General features: G+C 52.7%; 2 protein-coding genes and 1 long non-coding RNA gene across 7 annotated transcripts in view; 2 read left to right on the forward strand and 1 right to left on the reverse strand.

The window, feature by feature from the left end:
• Positions 1-2,507, forward strand: part of RCOR3 (REST corepressor 3) — a 41,358-nt gene extending 38,851 nt beyond the window's left edge. For all 5 annotated transcript variants that reach the window (XM_084790067.1, XM_084790066.1, XM_084790068.1 and 2 more), the window contains one exon: positions 139-2,507. In XM_084790067.1, coding sequence (XP_084646193.1) covers positions 139-483 — 345 coding nt within the window. In that variant the 3' untranslated portion in view covers positions 484-2,507. The remainder of the gene's footprint in view (positions 1-138) is intronic.
• Positions 833-5,947, reverse strand: LOC311602544. Its single transcript, XR_014780776.1, has 2 exons — positions 5,816-5,947; positions 833-3,727 (listed from the first exon to the last, which is right to left on the reverse strand). It is a non-coding gene; the product is annotated as an uncharacterized lncRNA (long non-coding RNA).
• A 3,528-nt stretch (positions 5,948-9,475) lies between these two features.
• TRAF5 (TNF receptor associated factor 5) overlaps positions 9,476-24,624 on the forward strand; it is a 58,613-nt gene continuing 43,464 nt past the window's right edge. Inside the window, exon 1 of the mRNA XM_084779737.1 lies at positions 9,476-9,818. The gene's annotated coding sequence lies outside the window, so the exon portion shown is untranslated. The remainder of the gene's footprint in view (positions 9,819-24,624) is intronic.

The raw sequence follows: 24,624 nt of genomic DNA on the forward strand, positions 1-24,624 counted from the left end.
CTTCCAATAAACACTGGCGTTTTGTTTTGTTTTGTTTTTCTTTATTTTGGTTTTTTTCCTGTGACAGCCCAAACTGTATTGCAGCAGGTTTGCTCGGACTTGAATCTCATACACGTGTTTTTGTCTCCTCACCTCTAGGCACAGACCCCACAGGCTCCTCGGACTCTGGGTCCATCACCTCCTGCCCCGTCATCCACTCCAGCCCCACCTGCCCCCGCCGCCACTCTGAACCAGCCTCCACCACTTCTTCGTCCAACACTGCCTGCCGCCCCCGCTCTTCACCGACAGCCTCCTCCACTCCAGCAGCAGGCTCGGTTCATCCAGCCCCGGCCAACTCCCAATCAGCCTCCACCGCCTCTCATCCGCCCTGCTAACTCCATGCCACCCCGCCTGAACCCAAGACCAGTGCTGACCGCGGTTGGTGGCCAGCAGCCGCCTTCCCTCATTGGGATTCAGACAGAGTCACAGCCCTCACTGCACTAGTTAAATCGGACAAAGTGGCAGTAATCTCTCCCCCGGCATTATACCAGTGCTCATCTGACCGATCCAAAAGAGGAAAACTAGTCCTTCCTAGATACCGAAGCTGCAAAGCAGTTCTGTGGCAGTGGACTAGCAGAAGTGGGAGTCACACAACCTTCCTTCCCAGGGCTCACCGGCGCGATCTCGCGGGAGGGAGAGTAGCCTATATGCCAAGGGGTTTCGTTTATTTCTACTGTATTTATTTCGTTGATGTTTCTTATTTTCCTGCCTCTTCGTACTCAGAGCTATTAGTACAAAAATACTGACCTAGGAATTGTAAAAACCCCTTAAGATCCTTAAGGGTGTTTAGCTCTTTCTTTCTTTTCTTTTTCTTTAATTTAAATTTTTTAAAAAACACACACTTTCCTATGTTAGGAGTGCAAGAGTAAATAGCCTGCATTTCAGATTTTGATATGTTCATATTCATATTTAAGAAATTATAGCTTCATATCCCTTTTTTCAAAATATGTTGCTTTTTTTCTAAAGGAACTCTAATATATTCCTTTAAAAGAAAGCAATTAAATCAATTGCAAAGCAATTATATGAAACCACAAAGAATGTATTGAGCCTTCTAATCCTTTAACATGGTTTGGGGCCCTAGTGCAAAGTTCCTTGTGTAAAGGTCATTGACCCTGTATCTATCAGTAACATGCACAAAGAGGACTTAACATTTGGCGAGATATAATGTTTTTAAGTTCTTTAAAAATGTTAATTTTGAAAAAAAATGTTTGTAAATGCGATTTGCTTTTACCTAGCCTCTGCCTGTGTTGGGAATTTAGACCATCCTTTTGTCAGTTTCGTAGAGATGGTGGCTGTGGAAACCTTTATTCCGCTTGTCTTCTGAACTCAGCGTTGCCCTCACACTCACTAATAGGGCCTGCGTTTAACACGAAGGGGGTTTTTCCTGATAACTCTCTGCTGTACATCTGGATAAGTCTGAGTGGGCCGTGCAGCCAGCCCGTGCCTGTGGTTCGATTAGGGCTGTCATCGGCGTCACTTGACTAGATGAATTTGAGAATCTGTTGTATTATTGCAATAATTGTGCCATTAACTAAAGTACTGAGACCCATTTTTATGAAGAAATAGAGACTTAAAGCCTTTTAATTCCAACACAAACCATTAGCACCCACAAAGAATAGTTCACTCTGGTCGCATTTCAACAGCGTTGCTGACAGTTTTGATAGACCGACTTCATATTGGAAGCCTGGCTCATTGTTGAGAGGGACAGATGGCAGGGCCTCGGACTGCCCACGGCAAAGGGCCATCTCTTCCCTAAGTATTGGGAAACAGTCCTCACGGGTTCTCTGGCCTTAAAGAGCCCTAGGTTTAAATTCACTGGTCAGTTTAGTTGTCAGGTTTCCCTTCATAGGGACCCTCCCTTCTCTCCTAACTGAAGGTGGCTTGCAGGAGAGGCCCTTTTTTTCTCATTGGGTCACCTTAATAGTTTATACCCCACATAAAATGCAACTGATTTAAAATAACATTAAAGTATTTATTCTTATTTTTACTTTAAAAGCCATGGAAGACGGTTATGTATCGTAAGCTGTCCAGAGCATTTTCTAAAAGCCTTGTCTTGTGTGCGTGCATATTATACCTTGACAGCTCTCATTGTCTCGTGTCTTGTCAGTAAACCTTCGGTACAGTCTGTGGGAGGATTCAGTCAAGTTGGTCAGCAGCACCAGCATCTGTCCAGATGTTCAGTGTCTTGTGGTTCATTTAAAGTCTGTTCTGTCCCAGACATGGGCCTGGGCGTGCTGTAAGCCGAGGGACGTGTTGCGGTTTTATTTACAAACACTAGAGCACACGGTAGGAGACCGTAGTTTCATTAGTGACGATACGACACATGTATATAGTGAGATGTCTTTATTGTGTGCTTTGCGTATTTTGTAAATATTTTGCACGTCATTATTTTCCTTTTTTTGTTTGAGCAGTGTTTGGCCTGGAAGAGTAATATGCTTGCTGCTTAAAGGATTAAAGATTTAAAGGTGTCCATGTCTTCTATCTTTATATAACCTCATGTTGTGTAAGAATTTAGGACCTCTTCACTGTGAAATTAAATTACTGGTTTATATATACATATATAAAAAGCAAAGCCTAGAAATCTCTTAATGACCGTTTTCGTTCATTCTAAGGTTATCTTTTTTAAGAGGTCTACACCAGAGTGTTCTTATAGCTGAAAGTAAATCACACTGTTGCTACACCTGCTAAAGTAAACAAAGAAGAATTCAGTTCCACTATGGTGTGGATGGAAACAAAGGTAACTTATGATCAAGAGTAACCTCACAATTTCATAAGTGAGAGCATACAAGGAAGTGAAGGAACACAGAGTTCTGTCTGATGTGGACCTCCGTGTCATCAGTCATAGATGGAGGGAGGGAGGAAGGAATTTGGTTAAAAGCACAAAGTTCAGCTTTTAGTTGGGTATGTTGTAAGGATGTTCTCTCCTGTCCCTTAAGGAAGCTGAACCCTGGCTGAAATGGTGACACCAGGGCCCTAAGGAAGAAGGTGGCTCAAGCTCTGCCATTCTCTGTGCACTTCTCCAAAATAACCCAGCCACGTTCGCATTGCAGGAAGTATGCCAACAAGAAACTAAGATGTGTTGATTGGTTGTTGTTTTTTTTTTAAAGCTAAACACTTACAGGTCACCTTATTTGTAAGGTTGTAGTAGCTGAATGCAGAGAGAACCCCAGTCAAGCTCAGGAGCCCTCCTCTGTTAGTACAGCAACGGTTTCATGGTCACTAGCATGGGACTGCATAACATTTGTCCATTTATGTGGGGCGTTGTTCGAGTGGATTACAGGCAGCGTTCTGAGGAGTTCCCACAATGGCTGTCTCCTGACAGAAAGGCCAGGAATCCAGTAGTTGTTCAGCCACAAGACTGGATGTCTCAACAGTGCTGATCTTGGAGTCCAGAGAGCTGCTGTCTTCAGTCTGTTGCAATCCCAAAGAAGTAGGTTCTGGTACCATTGACGAGACACCTCAGCAACAGGATGGCTGAATTTGCCAGCGAGAGTGAGGTCAAGCAGGGAAGAGTGAAAGAAAAGCTACCTTCTCCTATGTCGTTTGATGTGGGGTGCCATCAGAAGGGGTGGCGCAGGTTGAGGTGACTCTCCCCAGCCAAGAACATCCCTCACAGGCAGCGTGCCCAGATGTGGTCAAGTTGACAGCCAAGATGAGCCGTCGCATACGGGTTCGCGCTAACTCATCTCTGTTAGTCGTAAGGAAGGAAGATTATGGCACCTAGAGGTCTTTTGTTTGTGTTTTAAGTGTCACAGCATTTTCAAGCGAACCTTGTCACCCCATCAGTGCCTTCCTTGGATCGATGCACCCCCTTTTCTGTTCTCATGTCACATGTCTCACTCCCCCCGCCCTTTCCTCAGCATCTTTTTTTTTGTCCCTGAACACTTAATAGGAAGCAATGAAGGGAGATGGTGTTTGCTGAGGCGCTTGTAAGCTGTTTAACAGAGACTGCTGACAAGGGGTGGGCTTTCCTGATGTGAATTCTTAAGGACTCTGGCAGGACTCTGGTGGTAAGCAAGGTTTCTAGGGACGACGATGGTGGGCTGTTAGAAATGAGTCTGAGATCTCAGAAAAAAAACCACACAACCCAAAGTAAGTCAGCAAGGTAAAAAAAATTTTTTTTACTTCTGTCAAATCGGGCAGGCAAGCACAACCAGTGGGGGTCCTGTTGGGTCCTTATTACCAGCTCAACACGCAGGGGTCTTAAGCTTTAACTCCATGTATTAGGCGGTCCCACAAGCCTGCTTCTAGGTTGCCTAGCAACTGCTGATGTCATCACCTGCCAATGCCAGAGGCATGCCAGGTGTGTGCCTGATAAAAATGACCTGCCAGCCTTTTTCTCACTCTTACTCCTACTTCTCCTATGCTCTCCCACTGCCTGCCTCCCTCCCTCTCTCTCTCTCTCTCTCTCTCTCTCTCTCTCTCTCTCTCCCCCCCCCCCATGGCTCTGTCCCACTCTGTCTGCCTCTCCACATGTTCAATCATCTCCTACCTCTTCTCCAGCTTCCTCCGACCTTCCCTTCTCCCCAAAATAAACTTCCTTCCCTTATACCACTGGTATGTTGCATGGTGGCATGTTTATTCATGTGATATAACACTATTGTCAGTTTGGCTGTGCGCTGTTAAGTACGTGGCTGACTCAGAACAGACAGCATTGAGGAGAAGGGTACAGCTTGATCCCATGAGTGCTGGCCCTGAAGGAACGTGAGTTTCTGCCAAGAGTCTTCTTTACAACTTTTAAGTGGAATTTTGTCTTATTTAACCCATTGATGGAAAACACAGTTCATTTGCTTATATTTCCCACGATCTGAGGTCTTCAGGGGTATACACATTTCACTGGGTATGTAATGACAGCCGGCCTAAACTAACAATAAGACCCCTAACTAAAGTGCTGACTCATTCAGACACAAGTGGTGTGAAAAGAGGGGACATACAGATTCAGTGTGGACACCTTTGAGCAAGCTCAGGAAACAACAACGCAGCCTGCTTTCTAACGCTTGGTGCCGGTCACGCAGTGCTAGCGGCAAGGCAGGGGACCAAGGAGACCCGGCCACCGTATGGGTTATAAGAACTGCAGTTGCTGTGTGCATGCTGGGGCATGTGTGTGTCTGTGCTACTGAATACAGTGTTGGGTGCAGGATCCCCTGCGCTGCAAGCCGCCACAGGAGCTCTGGGGAGTGGCCCTGGGTCCCAGCTCTAGCTCCAGGGAGAGCACTCTTAAAAACAAATTCTATCAGTTTGGAGAGATCTGCCCTCTGCCCCTCCCTCTGCCTGTCTTTTTGTGGTAGTCAGCCCATGGACAGGCAAAGCAGAGGGCAGGCGTGTTTGGAATGGAAAGGCTCCTCTGTTGCTGGTCAGAAAGACCCCCACAGGTGTTGGTGCAATGCACATGTGATGAGCACACTTCCCACTGTAGGCCATAGTGGCGGAGGTTAGATGCGCAACTTCAGGCCAGAGGAAAAGATGTTTCCTCCTTGCCTAGTCACATCTATCACCAGGTAATAGAAAGTATTCCTCCCCCACCCCCCAGAAAGTACTATTTTACTGGTTCTTTGGGATTTTCACATCATACAGTCAGGTCACACTTCCCAATTCTTCCATGTCTCATGTCTGCGCCCCCCCAACCCCTGCTCCCCTCTCCTAGCCCTGCCCCTGTCCCCCTCCCCCACTCCTACCCCTTCCCCCGCCCCTGCCCCCCTCCCCTGCCCTTGTGACCTCCTCACAAACAAACAAACAAGCAGAAAAGGTCCAGCTTGTGTTGTCCATATATACTTACGGGAACATGGTCAAACGCCCAGTGGCCAGCCCCCTAAAGAAAGACGAATCCTCCTCCGCCTGCAGCCCCTGCCAGAAGCCATCACTTGTAGGGAGCTACACGTCAGCATCCTTTTCACACTTTATAAGAGTTCTCTTAAATTAAAAAAAAAAAAAGTTCTCTTTGATGGCTTCCTGTTTTGGCTATGACTTTGGCAGGGAGGGGCTGAGGGGAGGGACTGAGGGGAGGGGCTGAGGGGAGGGACTGTCAGAGAAGCCTTGTATGTCCCTCCCTCTCATCTGTGCATCTGTGGACAACGGCATCGCTGCCAAAGTAGCTTCCCTGTTCCATACAGTCAACTGGAGCTGGGACCATGGCCTTCCTTGCGGTTTCCGGCAACAGCACAGACTACGAACATGGCTTCCTGCTGCAGCAGGACCATGGGCCCAGACATCACCACGGCCTCACTGGGCAGCACAGGCCCCTCACATCAATGTGGTCCCTGGAGGCAGCAGGGCCTGCAGATATCAACATGGCTTCAAGACTGCTGCATGGAACACAGACATCCACATGGCCTTCTGTGGTTAACATGGGCCACAGACATCAACACAGACCCTGGCTGCATAGGAGCACGCCCTGATGTGGCCCTTAGCGGCATCATGGACCATGGTGTTTCTTCAAGGAGGTCCAACCCAGAAAGTGAACGGTTCCCCATCTCAAGGGCTTAGCCATTGCCCAGAGCCAGGGCAATATAGTGGCTGGGCAGTGTGTGCGTGTGTGTGTGTGTGTGTGTGTGTGTGTATGTGTGTGTATGTGTGTGTGCGTGTGCATGTGTGTGAATGTGTGTGTGTGTGCATGTGTGTGAATGTGTGTGTGTGTGTGTGTGTGTGTGTGTGTGTGTGTGTGTGTGTGTTGGGGGACAGTATGCATCACTGTGACCAAGCAACTAAAAACCATCCTCTCACCCCACTGGGCAACAACATGTTCCACTGTCAACTTCAGCCCTTCTTACGTGGTCACTGCCACCAGGACTCCAGTGCCGAGTCACAGCACACACACTGCTCTCCCTGTCCCCAGCACACACTCATTCTGTGCAGTGGCCCCTGCAGGCCGAGGACAGCCTTCGCCTGTGCTGAACGTATGCTTTTTAGTTCTCAACTAACACATCTCACCAGTCTTGACACCTGCAAAGACATCCTCACTTGTCTCAAAACAAATCAAAACAAAACATTAAAAACAACAAAACAAAACCAAAAAAAAAAAAAGGTATATGGGAAGGATAAAAAAAATAATGTACACAGATAAGAAATAAAGCTGGAAGTGGCTGTGTGGTGCAATGGATTGCGCATTAGACGTCTAGGGCAGAGCACAGGGTGACTTAGGGAAGAGTTGAGGAACAGAAGGACCTGGGAGGACAGGAGAACAACAGAGCCAACAAACCTGGGCCCAGGGGGGCTGCAGAGACTGATGCACCAACCAAGGACCACGTGTGGCAAAGACCTAGACCCTCTGGCCAGGTGAAGTCGATAGGCAGCTCAGTCTCCTTGTGGGCCCCATAATATGGGGAGCAGGGGCTGGGGCTGCCTCTGACACGGACCCTGTTACCCACTCATTGATCGCTTCCCCCTGTGAAGCGGCCATGCCAGCCCACAGAGGAAGAGGATGTAGGCAGTGCTGATGAGACTTGAGAGGCTGGCCTCAGATGGTAGGGGAGGAGGGCTCCCCCTTTCTAAGGACTAGGGGAAGGAGAAAGAGGGGGCTAAAATCGGGATATAAAGTGAATAAACTACAAATAAACAAACTCGGGGCTGGAGAGATGGCTCGGAAGTTAAGAGCACTGTCTGTCCTTGCAAAGGTCCTGATTTCAATTCCCAGCAACCACAGGGTGGCTACTATGAGAGCTGGTGCCCTCTTCTGGTGTGTAGGCACACATGTGGGCAGAATAATGTATAAATAATAAATAATAAATCTTTAAAGAAAGAAAGAAAGCTGGGTGTGATGGTGTCCGCTTGTGGTCAGAGTGCTCAGGAGGCAGAGGGAAAGAAGATCATGAGTCCCAGTCAGCGGTGGCTGCACAGCGAGGGTGAAGCAGCCTGGGCTACAAGAGACTGACTCTGCGATCAACAGCAGGTGCTGGGAACATGTCCTTCATTTCTGGCCACTACCATGTCAGCACTGAGCAGGGCTGCTCTTCCAGAGGACCTGGGTTCAATTCCCAGCATTCACATGGTGGTGCACAACTGTCTGTGACTCGGGTTCCCTCTTCTGATCTCCTCAGGCACCAAGAACACACTTGGTGCACAGACGTACATACAGGCAAAACATTTTTTCAGTGTGTGCCACCACACCTCCTGAACAACAACAACAACAAAAAACCCAACAACAACAAAAAGGCCTATTTGTCCTCATTTAGGCTTCTGTCTGTGGAGTCTGGTGGCCACCACTTGGGACATGATAAGGATTTATTCTACCCCATCTTGGTTTTCATCATGTCAAGACCTTGGGTCTCAGTTTTGGAAGAGATTGCTTCATTCAGCTGGTCAAGAGAGACAGGAGAGTCATAGCTGAGCGTCATAGCTGAGTGTCATAGCTGAACGTCGAGACGCAGAAGCACTGAGCATCCCAGACATGGCTCTTTCCAGTTTGTGTTGTCTGTTTCCTATGGTGTTGGACGATACATAGGCTGTATCACCTTGCTGTAATGTAAGGGGAAGTGGAGAGTAGGGCAAATAGATGTCCTGTGTGGAGGGCTAGTGGGGTGGACTTGGGCCCAGCCTCTCTCAGCTCTCACAAGAGTAAGCTGGTCCAGAGTGCCAAAGCATGCCCACAGGACCACCTTCCCCATGGAATGTTTAATCTCGCTAACCAAAGGTTTGTGTATGGATGTGGGGGCTCCTGTTGGCTGATCCACCAGACCTCACAACTGCTCCCTAAAGCTGCTGCCCAGATCCAATGCATGCCTGTGTCCACTCCAACATACCGTGGTAACGTCTCTTACTGATGGGCGGTTGATGCTCAGGACCGCTAAGTACTTCCCACGGTTGTCTGACTTAAAGAGGCTAGAACTGAGATGCTAGCCCGCTTCATTCACGCAGGCTGCAATTATTGAGAACGCATAGAGCGTTCTCAGGAGCGTAACAGCCTGTGTTTAGGAGTTGGGAGGCCACGATTCAAGTTCTAGCTTTGGGTAGACCCACACAGTTCATCTCTAGAGCTCAGAGAGCTCTCGTAGTTCGGGCACGCTCCACCAGGTGGCTCTGAAGACCAGGAGAGCTGTCTGCGAAGCTTTCGACAGAAGAACTGAGTCTGAAAGACTGCAAATGTAATGCTAAGGGCAGAACAAGGGCTGGCGGACTTGTACTGCTCTGCGGGAAGCTCCGGAAAGAAGTGATTTGAGCCAGACCCCTGATTTTGGGCAAACTCAAGGTTTGGGGGCGCTGGAATTGAAGAGCGAAATACATACAGTTCAAAGGCACATGAGTTACTACTGATGGCTCTAGAAAGAGAAGGCTAGGTTTCTAGGGTCCGGGTGACTCCTAGCCTCCAGGGGGATACTTGGTCGAGTTCAGGGCCACCACTCTCAGGATACTCACGCCCCGCCTCTTGGGCGCCCCGACCACGCCCCACTCTCGGTCACGCCTCTTTGGCGCCCTAGCCACGCCCCGTTCCCGGCCACGCCCCTCCCAGAGCCGGCCGCTGAGGCTGGCGGCGCCTGCAGCTAAGGCGAAACAGCCAAGTGCCCGCAGCCGCCCTAGGCGCCCGTGGAGCCCTACGAGCCTCGCAGGTAGCAAGGGCCGATTGAGCGGACCGTCCCAGCTACTCTGAAACCGAAAGTGGCTCAGGCCGGCAGGAGGCGTGAGTTACCGTAGCGGGCCGACTGGGACTACCTGGGAAACCCGTGCCGGCCCGGGAGCACTTTTGCAACGCTCGCAAGCAGAGCAGTTTAACCTGAGCTTAATGCCAGGGACCTACACCGGTGCTATAGCGTGTACTCATTTGGAGACAGCACCTGATTTTCCAGAAGGTGAGTTCCAGATTTCAGTAGACCCAGGCGCCTAGAGGTAAGCACCCACAGCAGAATGGGCGGAGGCAGTGCTCACACCACTGCTAGACGCCCTTGCTACCCAAACTGCAGGGTCTGACAGTTCTGAGGACTCTTGTTTCAGGTCCCTCTGGGGCCGCTTTGGTTGGCTTCTTTCTTCCTCAGCCTCTACATTCTGCCCTGCTGACTTTCCATATTTGGTTATTTCAGATTTACTTTCATGAGAACTCAGTTATCTCCCCGCGGCAGGCGCGGGGCTGGTCGGAGCTTGGTTGTGGGCTGAGGTCCGGGAAATGAAGAGAGGCTCCCTTCTCCCCGACCCTCCGCGCCTGTGAGGAGACATCCAGCCACCAGCTCATTGCACTGGATGTTGAGCATAGGTGCGGTGAAACTGGATTACAGCCAAAGAGGACAGTTCCTTTTTCCAGGAACATATGCGTTTTTAAAGTGTTCAGGAAGAGTTAAAATGGAAAGAAATTGGTTAAAGCATTTCTGAGAATAGAACTTGTTGGGTGTGTGAGAGATAATTTTAGATAGCAAAAGCCTGGGTTAACAGGACTTTTCCAATCCAGTTGCCACTGTCTGATCTGCCTCATACAGCCCAAAGCCAGGTATGTTAACACCGCTGAGGGTTTGGGTAAAAACCTGCCACCTTGGACAACTGATTTGAACAACAGCAACAAAACAAAACAAACAAACAAACAAAAACAAAAAGCCAGAAATTACAGAAGGGGTGACCGATGGGAGATGAAGGTGGAAATGCCTGGGAGATAAATGTTTCTTCATGTGGTGAGTTCAGGACCGTAGTTACCCTGGGTCTCTTTGTTGGGCTAGCTGTGGCAAAGAAGGGTGGCTCTCTCCGGGTCCCCGGCCGAGGCCTGTGTTATTGGGAGAAGAGTGGCCACGTCAGTGGAGAACCCACTGGCTGTGGGCGGATGACATAGGAGCCCAGACACTGGGAGTGGGAGCTTTCGTTTCTGGGTGTCTCGGGGTGACTTACAAAGTGGGGAGGCAAAGCCTCCGAGCCAGCCAGTGCTATCAGACCAGCAGGAGGAACCAGCCTTACTTAGTCACAACCTCCCCTTTACTGAGGGGGACCTTGAAGAAGAAAAGAGCTTCTGGGTGTAAAGCTGGTCCCTTTCAACCAGTGTGCCCACCACTCATGTCACTTTGTTCTCATTTTGTCCCCCCACGACACCCCTGTGAGTCAGGGTGACCTTCCACATCCCCCAGGCTCTGAGGGGAAGCACCGAGTGTCAATAGCCACACACACACACACACACACACACACACACACACACACCCCGCCCCCAGCTCTGCTGCTGGCCAGCCGTATTCTGCTTCAGGTCTGTCACCTTGGTTTCTCAGAGCCACAACTGCCTACCTCCCCTCTAGTCTGAGGGGTCAGCAAGAGGACCCGGTGTCCCATAAGTGCCCAGAGCATCCATTCCCAGCAACATGGGTGAAGCTCTGCTGGAGCCCTGCCCTGCCATTATGGGAACAAATGCTGCTCTGTCCGTTCAGCCAGCCAAGTGACTGGGACGAGGCCTCAGTCTGATTTTGTTTGTAGCCTGGAATCTGACATTGGTTAGCTTAAAAAGATGCTAGCTGAACTGCCCTCGTCTTATTTGGGGTGTGTCTCCCAGCACGGAGGGTGGGTGTTAGTGAGAGTCGATCCCAGGAACCAGACTAAAGATGCTATAAATAGCCCATCACATCAGACCAGCTTCTCTCTCCCAGGGAGAGGGGAGAGACTCCACCTGACTGCAAGCTGGAACTCAGAACTGATGAGAAAAGTCTCACAGCGAGGAATGGGCAGGACCCAAGCCTGAGCCTTCTGACTCAACTCCTATGTTCTTTCCAGTAAATGTTGACGAGAGGCCAAGATTCTTTGGCCCGCGATAGCAGAACCAGTGAGCTCTTGGCCCAGAACTACAACCCTAAAGACTTAACAAAACAGAGGAAGGGGGCACAGGGACAGCCTCTAAGCACTTCCTCTGCCTGGGTCCTAGATTTCCCAGGGTTCTTCTCGGCAAGAGCTGGTGCTTCTACTACACGGTTGTGGTCAAGGTGGGAGGGGTGGCAGGTGGGATATCTGGCATCGTCTTAGAGACACGGAAAGGTGATCCATCCTAGTGGACAAAAAAAGAAACCCCAAGGGCGGGGGTGCCTGCCACCGCTGCCACCACTGCAGGGATGGGGCCAGCATTAGTGTGTTGCTTTGCTGAGAGAAAAGTACTTGAGGAATTCCTACGTCTGTACGGCCTCCGGCAAGCCTTGTCTAATGAGGAAGTAGAATGGCAGACCTTGAAATAAAAGTGAAAACAGTCACTTGGCTCTGACAGAAACTAGCCCCCAGCACAGTTTGCACATTAGTATCTGCAGGCAGCTGGCTGTGATTTCTAGCAAGAGCGGTGTGCGCCCCATTCTGCTGTGCCCTGGGCAGTGCACTCAGATGTACAGGTGGGTCCTCCTCATCAGCCCAGAGGACAGCTCTCCTTTCAGCAGCTTGTATTGAGTCACTTTCCCTAGCTTCTTCCCTCAAGGCCAACCCAGCCAGAAACCTGCCCCTTCGTGAAGAACGTCCTGTCTGGCTTCTCCCCTCTGCTGCTCCCTGCTCCTCAGCCTTCTGTCCGCTGCTGTTGACCTAGAAGGCCATGTGTTTCCCAAAGTTCCTCATCTCCCATATTTACTAGAAGCCTCTGGAAAGAGCTGTCTGCTCTTCTGCCTCCCTGGGTTCCCTGCACCTGCTGTGCTGCTCAGAGGCCTTAGGAGGATTCCTGAGGTCTGATAATCCGCTGTCGCCAGCAGGCGCCATGCAGCTGTCCTCCAGCCTGCCCATCAGCCAGTCTCCTTGGAGCCCGCCCTGTCCCCGCTGGCGTTCCCAAATGTGGTTGTGTCAGGAAGCTAATTTTTCTGTCCTGGAGTTCTTTGCCACTCTAAGGCTTGAAACCTACTCTTACACTTGGCTTCTGTAGTACTGGCCGCCTTGGTTAACGTGGTGTCTCAGGGGCTCTCTAGACGCTCACGTCAGCCACTTTCTCCTTCCAGTTCTCCCAACTGTAGCAAAGTCCGCTGCAGTGTCACTGACCAGGCCCAGAGCCTCTTTCCTGGACGGCCTGAAATACCCATTTATTGCCATCAGGCTCCAGGTGTGCCTCTGTCCTCTTTTCCTTTCCACACTGCTCCAGGGGGGTCTCCTTAAGAATCAGCCTGGCTAACACATATGGCCTTTGCTACATCAGGGTGGAGCCGTGGGTTCAAATCTGGATTGCTTTCTTTTACTTTTGAAACAAAAGTCTCACTACATAGTTCAGGCTCAGTATGTAGGCCAGCCTGGCCCATACTTGGCAGCAACCTTCTTCCTGGCCTCGGCCTCCCAAACGCTGAAATTGTGGGTATTTGGTGGCCCAGCAAGTACTCAAGAAGTACAGAAGTAGTTTTGACTTTCTGGGTGTGTCTGTGTGATCAAGGCGAGTTGCCCAATGCTCCTGAGCATCTGTAGTTCCTGCCTCGAAGAGGTGGTGATATCTGCCAGCTGTGACTGCCGGACGGGTGAGATGAGCCAGTCTACACACCCAGGCCAGTGCCTCAGAGCTCAGAGACTGTGTGTTCGATGGCACCGGAGCTGTAAGGTCTCTGGAGAGTCGGGGAATGGACGCCTGGCCTAAAGGCATTCAGGGTTAAATAAAAAGCAAACACAGACTAGCAGGTGTGTCATGTGTCAGGGTAGCCAGGTCACTGCTCAGTCTAGGCCGGAGGCCTCAGGAGCAAGGGTGGGTGGGTTTGTGGGCGGGGCAGGGGGACAATGGGGATTAGCTAGACTGAGTCCAGGTCAACTTCAGAGGCTGAGGCTCAGGGTCTGGGTTCAGGATTCTAGGTCCTGGACCTGGGATTCTAGACTTAAACCAGGCTGCAACTTTGAGGACAAATAGCATTTGGTAGGAGAGGGAAATAAAACAGATTAAAGAAGCAAACCAGAGGCTCCAGGTCACCAGGAGCAGGCAGCAGCAGGACCAGGCCAACGTGTCTCCCTTCTTCCTTGTTCAGATGTGTAGCTGGAGGGGGAGGGGAGGATGGGGCTGAGGGGGAGGGGAGCATGGGGCTGAGGGGGAGGGGAGCATGGGCCTGAGGGGGAGGGGAGCATGGGGCTGAGGGGGAGGGGAGCATGGGCCTGAGGGGGAGGGGAGCATGGGCCTGAGGGGGAGGGGAGCATGGGGCTGAGGGGGAGGGGAGCATGGGCCTGAGGGGGAGGGGAGCATGGGGCTGAGGGGGAGGGGAGCATGGGGCTGAGGGGGAGGGGAGCATGGGCCTGAGGGGGAGGGGAGCATGGGGCTGAGGGGGAGGGGAGCATGGGCCTGAGGGGGAGGGGAGCATGGGGCTGAGGGGGAGGGGAGCATGGGCCTGAGGGGGAGGGGAGCATGGGGCTGAGGGGGAGGGGAGCATGGGCCTGAGGGGGAGGGGAGCATGGGGCTGAGGGGGAGGGGAGCATGGGGCTGAGGGGGAGGGGAGCATGGGCCTGAGGGGGAGGGGAGCATGGGGCTGAGGGGGAGGGGAGCATGGGGCTGAGGGGGAGGGGAGCATGGGGCTGAGGGGGAGGGGAGCATGGGGCTGAGGGGGAGGGGAGCATGGGGCTGAGGGGGAGGGGAGCATGGGGCTGAGGGGGAGGGGAGCATGGGGCTGAGGGGGAGGGGAGCATGGGCCTGAGGGGGAGGGGAGCATGGGACTGAGGGGGAGGGGAGCATGGGGCTGAGGGGGAGGGGAGCATGGGGCTGAGGGGGAGGGGAGCATGGGGCTGAGGGGGAGGGGAGCATGGGGCTGAGGGGGAGGGGAGCATGGGGCTGAGGGGGAGGGGAGCATGGGGCTGAGGGGGAGGGGAGCATGGGGCTGAGGGGGAGGGGAGCATGGGGCTGAGGGGGAGGGGAGCATGGGGCTGAGGGGGAGGGGAGCATGGGGCTGAGGGGGAGGGGAGCATGGGGCTGAGGGGGAGGGGAGCATGGGGCTGAGGGGGAGGGGAGCATGGGGCTGAGGGGGAGGGGAGCATGGGCCTGAGGGGGAGGGGAGCATGGGGCTGAGGGGGAGGGGAGCATGGGCCTGAGGGGGAGGGGAGCATGGGGCTGAGGGGGAGGGGAGCATGGGGCTGAGGGGGAGGGGAGCATGGGCCTGAGGGGGAGGGGAGCATGGGGCTGAGGGGGAGGGGAGCATGGGGCTGAGGGGGAGGGGAGCATGGGCCTGAGGGGGAGGGGAGCATGGGACTGAGGGGGACGGGAACATGGGGCTGAGGGGGAGGGGAGCATGGGACTGAGGGGGAGGGGAGCATGGGACTGAGGGGGAGGGGAGCATGGGGCTGAGGGGGAGGGGAACATGGGCCTGAGGGGGAGGGGAGCATGGGACTGAGGGGGAGGGGAACATGGGGCTGAGGGGGAGGGGAGCATGGCACTGAGGGGGAGGGGAACATGGGCCTGAGGGGGAGGGGAGCATGGGGCTGAGGGGGAGGGGAGCATGGGGCTGAGGGGGAGGGGAACATGGGCCTGAGAGGGAGGGGAACATGGGCCTGAGGGGGAGGGGAGCATGGGCCTGAGGGGGAGGGGAGCATAGGACTGAGGGGGAGGGGAGCATGGGGCTGAGGGGGAGGGGAGCATGGGGCTGAGGGGGAGGGGAGCATGGGGCTGAGGGGGAGGGGAGCATGGGGCTGAGGGGGAGGGGAGCATGGGCCTGAGGGGGAGGGGAGCATGGGCCTGAGGGGGAGGGGAGCATGGGCCTGAGGGGGAGGGGAGCATGGGGCTGAGGGGGAGGGGAGCATGGGGCTGAGGGGGAGGGGAGCATGGGCCTGAGGGGGAGGGGAGCATGGGCCTGAGGGGGAGGGGAGCATAGGACTGAGGGGGAGGGGAGCATGGGGCTGAGGGGGAGGGGAGCATGGGGCTGAGGGGGAGGGGAGCATGGGCCTGAGGGGGAGGGGAGCATAGGACTGAGGGGGAGGGGAACATGGGCCTGAGGGGGAGGGGAGCATGGGCCTGAGGGGGAGGGGAGCATAGGACTGAGGGGGAGGGGAACATGGGCCTGAGGGGGAGGGGAGCATCGGGCTGAGGGGGAGGGGAGCATGGGACTGAGCTAAGCAGGTATGGCAGAGAGCCTTCTGAGAGAGAAGCTAGGAGCACACCTTGGGTATGGACAGCCTAGGGAACCTTGTTGTAGCTCCCAAGTCAGCATAAATCAAAGACAAAAAAAACCTCAGCAGGGCTAGGGAGACAGCTCTGTAGTTGAGAGCACTGGCCACTCTTGTAGAGGACCAGAGTTCAGTTCCCAGCACCTACGTGGAAGGCTGCTCTTGATGGTCTGGGGCTCTTGTTTCAAAGGATCCGATGTCCTCTTCTGGGCTCCGCAGTTTGATGCTGGAAAAACACTCGCACACATAAAAATAAATGTTTTTTGTTTTTGTTTTTTAAAGAAACAGAGCAAAATGACAAGACTAGGAAATCAGGTGTGGTTTGAGGGACATGGGCAGACACGGGTGTCCAGCTGACTTTGTAGCTAGGGAAGAGAATGGACGTTCACCTCCAGGTAATTCTGCAGAAAGCTGTCAGGGCAGAGCGCTCTGTTCCGTTTTGGACGTGGTGACTGACTTCGGGCTGTTTGAGGTCTGCAGTGGTGCAGGTCAGTCTCTCAGGGAGGGGGTCTGGGTTCAAAGGGAAGGGTGGGCCTCATCACAGCAGTGTGCACTGTCCTCCGCGCCGCTCAGCGTGGCTTCAAGGAAGCTACACGTTCTTACATGGCTGCTGTTAAATCTGCGCAGTCCAGGGGTTCACTGTGTCACATGCTGCCTCAGGACCTGATAAGGGGAAGACCAGAATGACCAGTGAGTGGTACTGGTGAAGTCACGAGTGGCCCTCAGGAGAGAAGTCCGGGGGAGGCAGGAGTGTAACTTCTTCTAGAGATGCTGAGGCTGTGTGTAAAGGAGAGACATGGAGATGCGGAGTGGTGGGATAGCCCACCCAGGGATCCTGGGGACAGCCGAGAGTGGTGGGATAGCCCACCCAGGGATCCTGGGGACAGCCGAGAGTGGTGGGATAGCCCACCCAGGGATCCTGGGGACAGCCGAGAGTGGTGGGATAGCCCACCCAGGGATCCTGGGGACAGCCGAGAGTGGTGGGATAGCCCACCCAGGGATCCTGGGGACAGCCGAGAGTGGTGGGATAGCCCACCCAGGGATCCTGGGGACATCCGAGAGTGGTGGGATAGCCCACCCAGGGATCCTGGGGACATCCGAGAGTGGTGGGATAGCCCACCCAGGGATCCTGGGGACAGCTGAGAGTACGGAGGCTTTGGCTTTCCTCAGTCCTGTGAGAGAGACTTGGGACTGAATGCTGAAGGATGGAGCTGGCTGGTGTGAAAGGTTGACGGCAGGTGAGCTTGGGTGGGAAGCCACCACAGGCAGTGCCCAGGAGTAACCAGCTGAAATTAGAGGTTACCTCTGCAGCCCGGGAGAGAGGGCTGGGGCAGATGGGGGGTGGGGGGGGAGGAAGGGGCATGCACGGAGACACACAGGTGTGGTGGCAGGAAGTTGAGGCTGTTCTGGTCTGTTGACTTCTATGCTTTTGTGTGCTGTAGGAAGTGAAGTTTCCCCGGAGAGGCTGGAGGGAGTGGTCAAGGCTTGTAGATAAGAGAAAAGTTTGAAATAGATATTGAAGACACAGAGGGGTGAAAGCAAAAGGCTGGCCTCATACTGTCGCCACAGTGAGCTTGCCTGAGAGGAACCCTGGCAAATGGCATTTGAGACCTAGCGCCTCATGTAGTGAATACCTCGGGTTGTGGGGTCCTAGATGAGAGCCCCCCCTGGACTTTGGTTGACTGGACTGTTGCCCGTCTGTCCGTGTATGCCCTTCATGGCTGTTTACTCTTCACCCCGGCTCTGAGGCTGGGCTTCCTCTTTGGGAGTGGAGAACATAATTCAGGGTTCAGTCTCTCTGCCTGCAGCCCACTCCATGTCAGCCGCCATTAGCCAGCCTTGCTATACCTGTGTGATATCAAGGTGTACAGATAGCTGGCATAAAAAGTCTTGGGCCCTGCGGGGTGTGCTCTGTGGTACAGAGGCCACTGCTGGCTAGGAAGTGGCATCAGCTCTTCTTGGGCGGCCCTCGGAACTCGTGCATACGGCACTGTTATTTGGGTAAGGAAGTCGGAGAGCAAAGGCATGACCATGTGACAGGTGGACCCAAGCGCTGCACAGAGGGCTACAGTGGGGCTGGGGTGGCTGGCAGCCTTGGGTTTCTGTGTTGGCTGTTGAGGTGTCCTGGAGGCAGAGGAGCAGGAGGGTGTGGCAGGCGGAGCAGCAAGCAGACGGCAGTTCTGCTGCTAAAGGGCACACAGGACCGTCGTGGCTGGAGTAGAAAACAGGGACGCAGAATGAGGGTCTCGGCCCAGCAGCCGTGGCTTCTAAGGACACTGGCCCCTACCCTGAATGTCAAGGGGCCTCGGGGAGCTGAACAGCAGCAGAGCCAACTTCTGTTTTTCTTTTTTCAAAGATTATAATACTTAATTTCTCACTTCCCTTTTTGCCCTCCCAACCTTCCCATGTACAGCTCCTTGCTCTCTTTCAAATCCCTGGCCTCTTTTTCATTGTTACATGCATCTATGTAGCTGTACATGTATGTGTGTACTGCTAAATATAACCCGCTCAGTCTGTATAGTGTTGCTCGTACATATGTTTTCAGGGCTGACCGTTTGGTATGGGACATCTGACTGGTGCCCACTCTCAGCATTCCTGAGTTTCCTCTAGTTCTTTGTGTGGGGCTGAGTCTTCACGCTCCACCCCGACCCCAACTTCAGTATTTGGTGTTTTGCGATAGAAAGGAGGCAAGGATAAAGCCCAGGCTATAGCTCCAGCCGAGAAGGTGAGGCATGAGGTGGTGACCTTTCACCGGGCTGTGGAAGAACTAGCAGGAGCAGGTGGAGTGTGGAGTGAGCGTGGGGTGCTAGGCTTGGGCGAGGTCCTGGACATGGAGCTGGGGTTCGAGGGAGGAGCTCAAGTTGCATAGGAGCAGAGCAACTCGGGGCTGAGGCACAAAGATGCCTGGGCTCCAGAGCGAGCGAGTTCAAAGCTAACCTGGACAGCTTGGTGAGACCCCGCATCTCAAATTGTGAAAGAAAGTCACACAGGCTCAATGAGAGAAGATTAATTTAGCTTATGCGAGGCTTTCGATCCAATCACCCGCAAGTGTGCACACACATTCTAGAAGTTACTTCCAGGACACATGTATAAGGTGTTTATGAGACATAAATGAGTTTTTTTTTATTTAAACTTGGATCCCATTTCCAAAATATCATGTTATGTATATAAAAATGCTTCAAAACTCCAAAATGTTAAAAATAAATTAAAATTCAAAATCTAAACGCACTCCCACCTCCAAGTGCTTTGGATCAAGGATGAGCAAACTGTGCTTAAATATCTACTTCACAGCCTGGAGAGATGGCTTGGTGGTTAGAAAGCACTTGCTGCTCTTGTGGAGGACCTGGGTTCATTTCCAAGCACCCACTGGCAGCTCAACAGCCGTCCATTAACTCCAGGTCTAGGGTGTCTAGCACCCTCCTGTGGCCTCTGTAGGCATTGCACACACTGTAAACAAAAATCTCTTAAAAATGTAAATCTGAGGTGGGCATGGTGGTGCACACCCTTAATCCCAGCACTCAGGGAGGCAGAGACAGGCGGATCACTGTGAGTTCCAGGCCGGCCTGGTCTACAAAGTGAGTCCAGGACAGCCAAGGCTACACAGAGAAACTCTGTCTCAAAAAGAAACAAAAACAAAAACAAAAAAAACCATACATACATACATACATACACACGTACACAAATAAATTAATAAATAAGTCTCTTCCCCACTTATAGCTGTATGATTTGAGGCACGTTATTTCGCTACACAGTTAGTTGATGCCTAAGTAGAGACTGTAAAAGTGCCAGCTGTAACATGGAGAGTCGGGCGACAGGGCCTCGGTTCTCAACCTGTAAGTGGCAATCCCCAAAGAACCATGAGAAAACACAGATATTTTACATTGTGATTCGCAAAAGTAGCAGCAGTTACAGTTATGAAGTAGCCGCGTGGGCCCCTGAGGTGTGTCTGGGCAGTAGACCTCCGAGGCCTCTGCCCCGCTCCATGAGGCTGGGCTGTGACTGCCACCTCTGGTCCATCTGCTTTCTCCATGGGCAAGACTGGCCCTCCCGCCAGTTAGAAGGGGTTTTCTCCATCTGTCTCTCTCAGAGCATAGCCTCATTTTCAGCTCGTTTGTGGCCAGCTTCCAGTTATGGAGATGGGTATGTGTTACAGAGCTCGGACAGAGGCATTGCTGAAAAGATGGAGCTAGGATCTGGCCTTTGGTAGCTGAACAGCACCAGGAGTCAAGCTAAGGCGTCCGAGTATCAGAGGACACCTTCCGAAATGCCCAGTGGGAGCCTTGGATAGTACTGAACCCGTGTCTACTGCGTTTTCCCTATATAGATGATTGAGCTTAATTTGTAAATTCATCACAGTAAGGGATGAGCAACTAATAATAATTAGAACAATATGCTATAAAAACTGCCAGTGTCACTGGGCATGGTGGCGCACACCTTTAATCTCAGCACTCAGGAGGCAGAGGCAGGCAGATGGCTGTGAGTTTAAGGCGAGCCTGGTCTACAAATCGAGTCCAGAACAGCCAAGGCTACACAGAGAAACCCTGTCTCGAAAAAAGCCAACCAACCAAAAACAAAAAAACAAGAAACCCTGCCAGTGTCATTACCTGTTTATGCGCAATAAACTTTACTTGGACAGAAGCTCTGAGGAATCATAGCTGTTAGTCTGATATCAAAACAGCCGTCGGATGACTAATGGGAGGGTAGTGTGTACAGCACAGCTAGTCTGCACAAAGGGAAGGTTCATACCCCAAGCATAAGATTGAGTGGGAAGGCATAAGATGTCAACATGCTACTAAAAAAAAAAAATGGTGTGTGCAGCTTAAAACTCATGAATTATTTATTCCTGGAAATTTCCACTTAATGTTTTGAGACATTGGTTGACCACAGGTAACAGAAACCACAGACAGCAAAACTGCAGATCAGGAAGTCCACTGCACTCTCTGTCCTGTCTTCTGGAGCCTGATTAGAGTGGTCTCCCCTTCCTTCAGAACACCCCCAGACCATGGAAGGTGACCAGGGGCCCAACCCCCACTTGATTTGTTGTTGTTATTGTTGTTGTTGTTGCTGCTGCTGCTGTTGTTGTTGTTGTTGTTTGAGACAGGGTCTCTCTGTGTAGCCTTGGCTGTCCTGGACTTGCTTTATAGACCAGGCTGGCCTCGAACTCAACAGGAATCCTCCTGCTTCTGCCTCCCGAGTGCTAGGACTACAGGCGTGCGCCACTGCACCCAGCCCAATCCCCACTTGATAATGCTTCAGAATTCTAAACTAACTCTAGCATGTTGGTTGTTGACTGTGTGTCCAAGCTCTGTGTCCAAACGGCCACTGGAGTCTCGCGTCCCATGTACATGTGTCCTGTATGTCCATCTGTGTAGATCTGTACGTCTGTGCTGGTAGCCCGACCGCTCAATGCAGTGGGCTGCCTGGCTGCCTTCAGAAGCAGTCTGGCTTCAGAGCGAGCCTTTTGGTGAGAAGTGGGAGCTGTGCACAAGATCAAGGGCAGAGAACTCAGCCTGTCTGGAGAGCCTTGCAGGAAGCAGGATGCTGGGGGGTGGGGTGGGGGAGGAACCTCTAAGATGTGGTCAGCCTTGGAGAACCTAAGAATTCAGTGTCCCCACAGCCAGAGGGATTGAAGAGGGACAGGCCACAGGCCACCAGTGCAAAGGGCAGGAGGAGTATGCTTACCCCTCACCCCCAGATGGCTCAGCCTCACCCCCAGTTTATTCAGGAGTAGAATACAGATGTACCCAGGAGGGTAGGGAAGATCAGGTGCTGGGCGTTTTATTAGGGATGTGGATCTGCTAGTGTGTGCCCTAGCTCCAAACATGAGAAGGAGGCGTTCCTGGTGAGGCCTGAGGAGTGGGAGGTTGGGCCCAACTCAGTGGAACATTTGTTCCTAGTGCATCTGTAGGGTGGATTCTTAGCAGAGGGATGGTTTCTAACCCTAACCCTGCACAGCAGCTGACTGAACGGCTGAGCCGTCAGATAGTCCAGTGTCGCTGAGTTCTAAACAATGCACTGTGTAGGGGGACAGACAAGTGTGTTGAAAAGATAAAACAGAAGTGAAAACAGAGGCATCAGATGAACAACTCAGATGGGAAGATGCTGGTCTAAATATAGTCCACTCCAGATCAGTGAGAGACCCTGACTTAGAAAACAAGGGACAGCTCCTGAAAAATGAGCCCTGCGGTTGACTTCTGAACTGCACATGCACACACACGTGGGTACAGGTGGGCCTGCATCTGGGGAGGGGAAGAGGGTGGGCTGTGTGGCTGTGGGGGACTGCTAGTCTGAGGTTGGCCTGAGGGCAGGACACACCTGCACACACACACACCTGTACACACATGGCACACACCTGCATGCGCGCGCGCGCACACACACACACACACACACACACACACACACACACACCTGTATACACATGGCACACGCCTGCATGCGCGCGCGCACACACACACACACACACACACACACACACACACACCTGTATACACATGGCACACACCTGCATGCGCACACACACACACACACACACACACACACACACACACACACACACACATTCACTCACTCACCACAGCTCTGGCTAGAAGGGAAACAGCTTACTGTAAGGAGCCAGACGCAGAGAGCAGCTCTTGGACTTGTGTAGAGGCGGCAGCAAGTACCAGATGAAAAGTTCCCACATACGTCAGGACCTAGAGAAACCCTAGAATTACAAGTGTCCCACTTTCAAGTGCACGCCAGCCAGCAGGGAGCAGCGCCTCCCAGAGGCACAGCAGTGGCCCCAGTCAGTCTTCACAGAATTCCAGACTTGGTAATTCGACTGTGATGGAACCTTACCTGCCCATCACAGTCTCTCTGAGTGCTAGGGGAGAGGGGCACAGCAAGACACCACACTTCAGGGCAGACAGATGGTGAGGAAGCGAGGCATGAGAAGTTGTAAGGCATGGCACGTTTTTGCTGAGACTTGAACGGCATCTTTGGGAAAAGGATGTAGGCCATTTTCCCGGAACTCTAAACAGCTCCCGGTGTCTCTCTCTTCACTCCATCTTTCCCCCATTTGATTGGATGCCAGAACCTCTGTCCAGCTGTGGGGCTGACATCCTACAGCCAGCCTTGGTTTCTCCGGGGCCCCACGCCCCACATCACATGGGCCTGCCCTGTCCCTTCTCCACCTGGATGGAGTCAGCTTCCTGATGGTTCTCCTGGTCCTGCTGACCCTCCACCATCTACTCTCTGCTCAGCATCTGGAAAGGTCTATTGAGACCAGAGCAGCCCAGAGGGGCTCATCAGTGTGCCCTCAGGGTGAGCCCGAAGGCTCTGCTCCACCTGGCTGTGGCAGCGTGAGCTCCTGCCCTCTCCCACCACCCTCCCCCCACCTGTGACACTTGAGGAGCATGGCCTCCCTCCTGCCCCTCCCAGCTCCTCCTTCCTCCTGTTTCCTTCACACTCTGTAGTTGCCACCTTCATTTGCTCCTGCAACCCCTCCACCAGCTTATCAATGGCACAGCACCAAGCTGGGCCGGATATCCTGGTTTTTGGTTTTGATTTCTTTCCTTTTTAAAGATATTTATTTATTTCAATTAATGTGTATGAGTGTTTTTGCTCAAATGTGTATCTGTACACCATGCGTGTGCCCGGTTCCTGCAGAGATCAGAAGAGGGTATCAGATGCCCCGGAACTGAAGTTATGGATGGTGTGAGCCGTCACGTCGGTGCTGGGATTCAAGCATGGTTCCTCTGCAGGAGCTGTCAGTGCTCTGAAGCACGCAGCCAGCCCGCCAGCCGCTTCTAGTCACTTTAGATTCCTGAGCCTGGTAGCCTGGCATGTCAGGCAGGCATATTATCCTCACAGTGATGGGACATGGATCAGTGGGGGTGGGGTTGCTTCATAATCTTCAGAGCCTTTGGAGCACGCTGTGTGCCCCCTGTTGGGTGCTTTTCATGTAGGGATGGGTCAGCAGGCTTTTCCCACAGAGAGAAGATGGGCACTATTTTAGGATATGCACTGCACACTCTGTATTAGCTTGCTTGGCTCTGCTGTGGTAACATGTGCAACAAACTGACCTGATAAAATTTTATTTACAAAAGCAGTTGGCAGGCCAACCATCTCCCAATGCAGTGTTACCTTCCTTCAGAAGTCTTTTGAGAAGCTGGGCGCAGTGGCGCACGCCTGTAACCCCAGCACTTGGGAGGCAGAGGCAGGCAGATCTCTGTGAGTTCAAGGCCATCCTGGTCTACAAAGTGAGTCCAGGACATCCAGGGCTACACAGAGAAACCTTGTCTCAGGAAAAACAAACAAACAAACACAGAAGTCCTAGGAGGTCACCACGCTGTCACCCTGTTAAACAGAGAGGCCTGAGTTCATAGGATTATGAAGTGTAAAGCCAAGACTGGTCCACTCCAGAGTGCACGGGGTGCTACCCGAATACACTGCCTCCCTGTGGGCCATGAGGAAGCGGTGGGGGGCATGGAGGAACCCCAGCTCTTGCTGATCCCTCGGGAGCATTGACCACTTCCTGGAGTAGGACCCCTGTCAGCCTCAGTTTCCCCGCTTGAGAAGTGAATGATGCTAACAGATATGTCATGGCAATGCCGGGGTTAAAACAAGCTGGGTGTGCAGGCT

This window comes from Acomys minous (genome assembly GCF_964271855.1).
Source record: "Acomys minous genome assembly, chromosome: 1".
In the NCBI taxonomy this organism is placed as follows: domain Eukaryota; kingdom Metazoa; phylum Chordata; class Mammalia; order Rodentia; family Muridae; genus Acomys; species Acomys minous.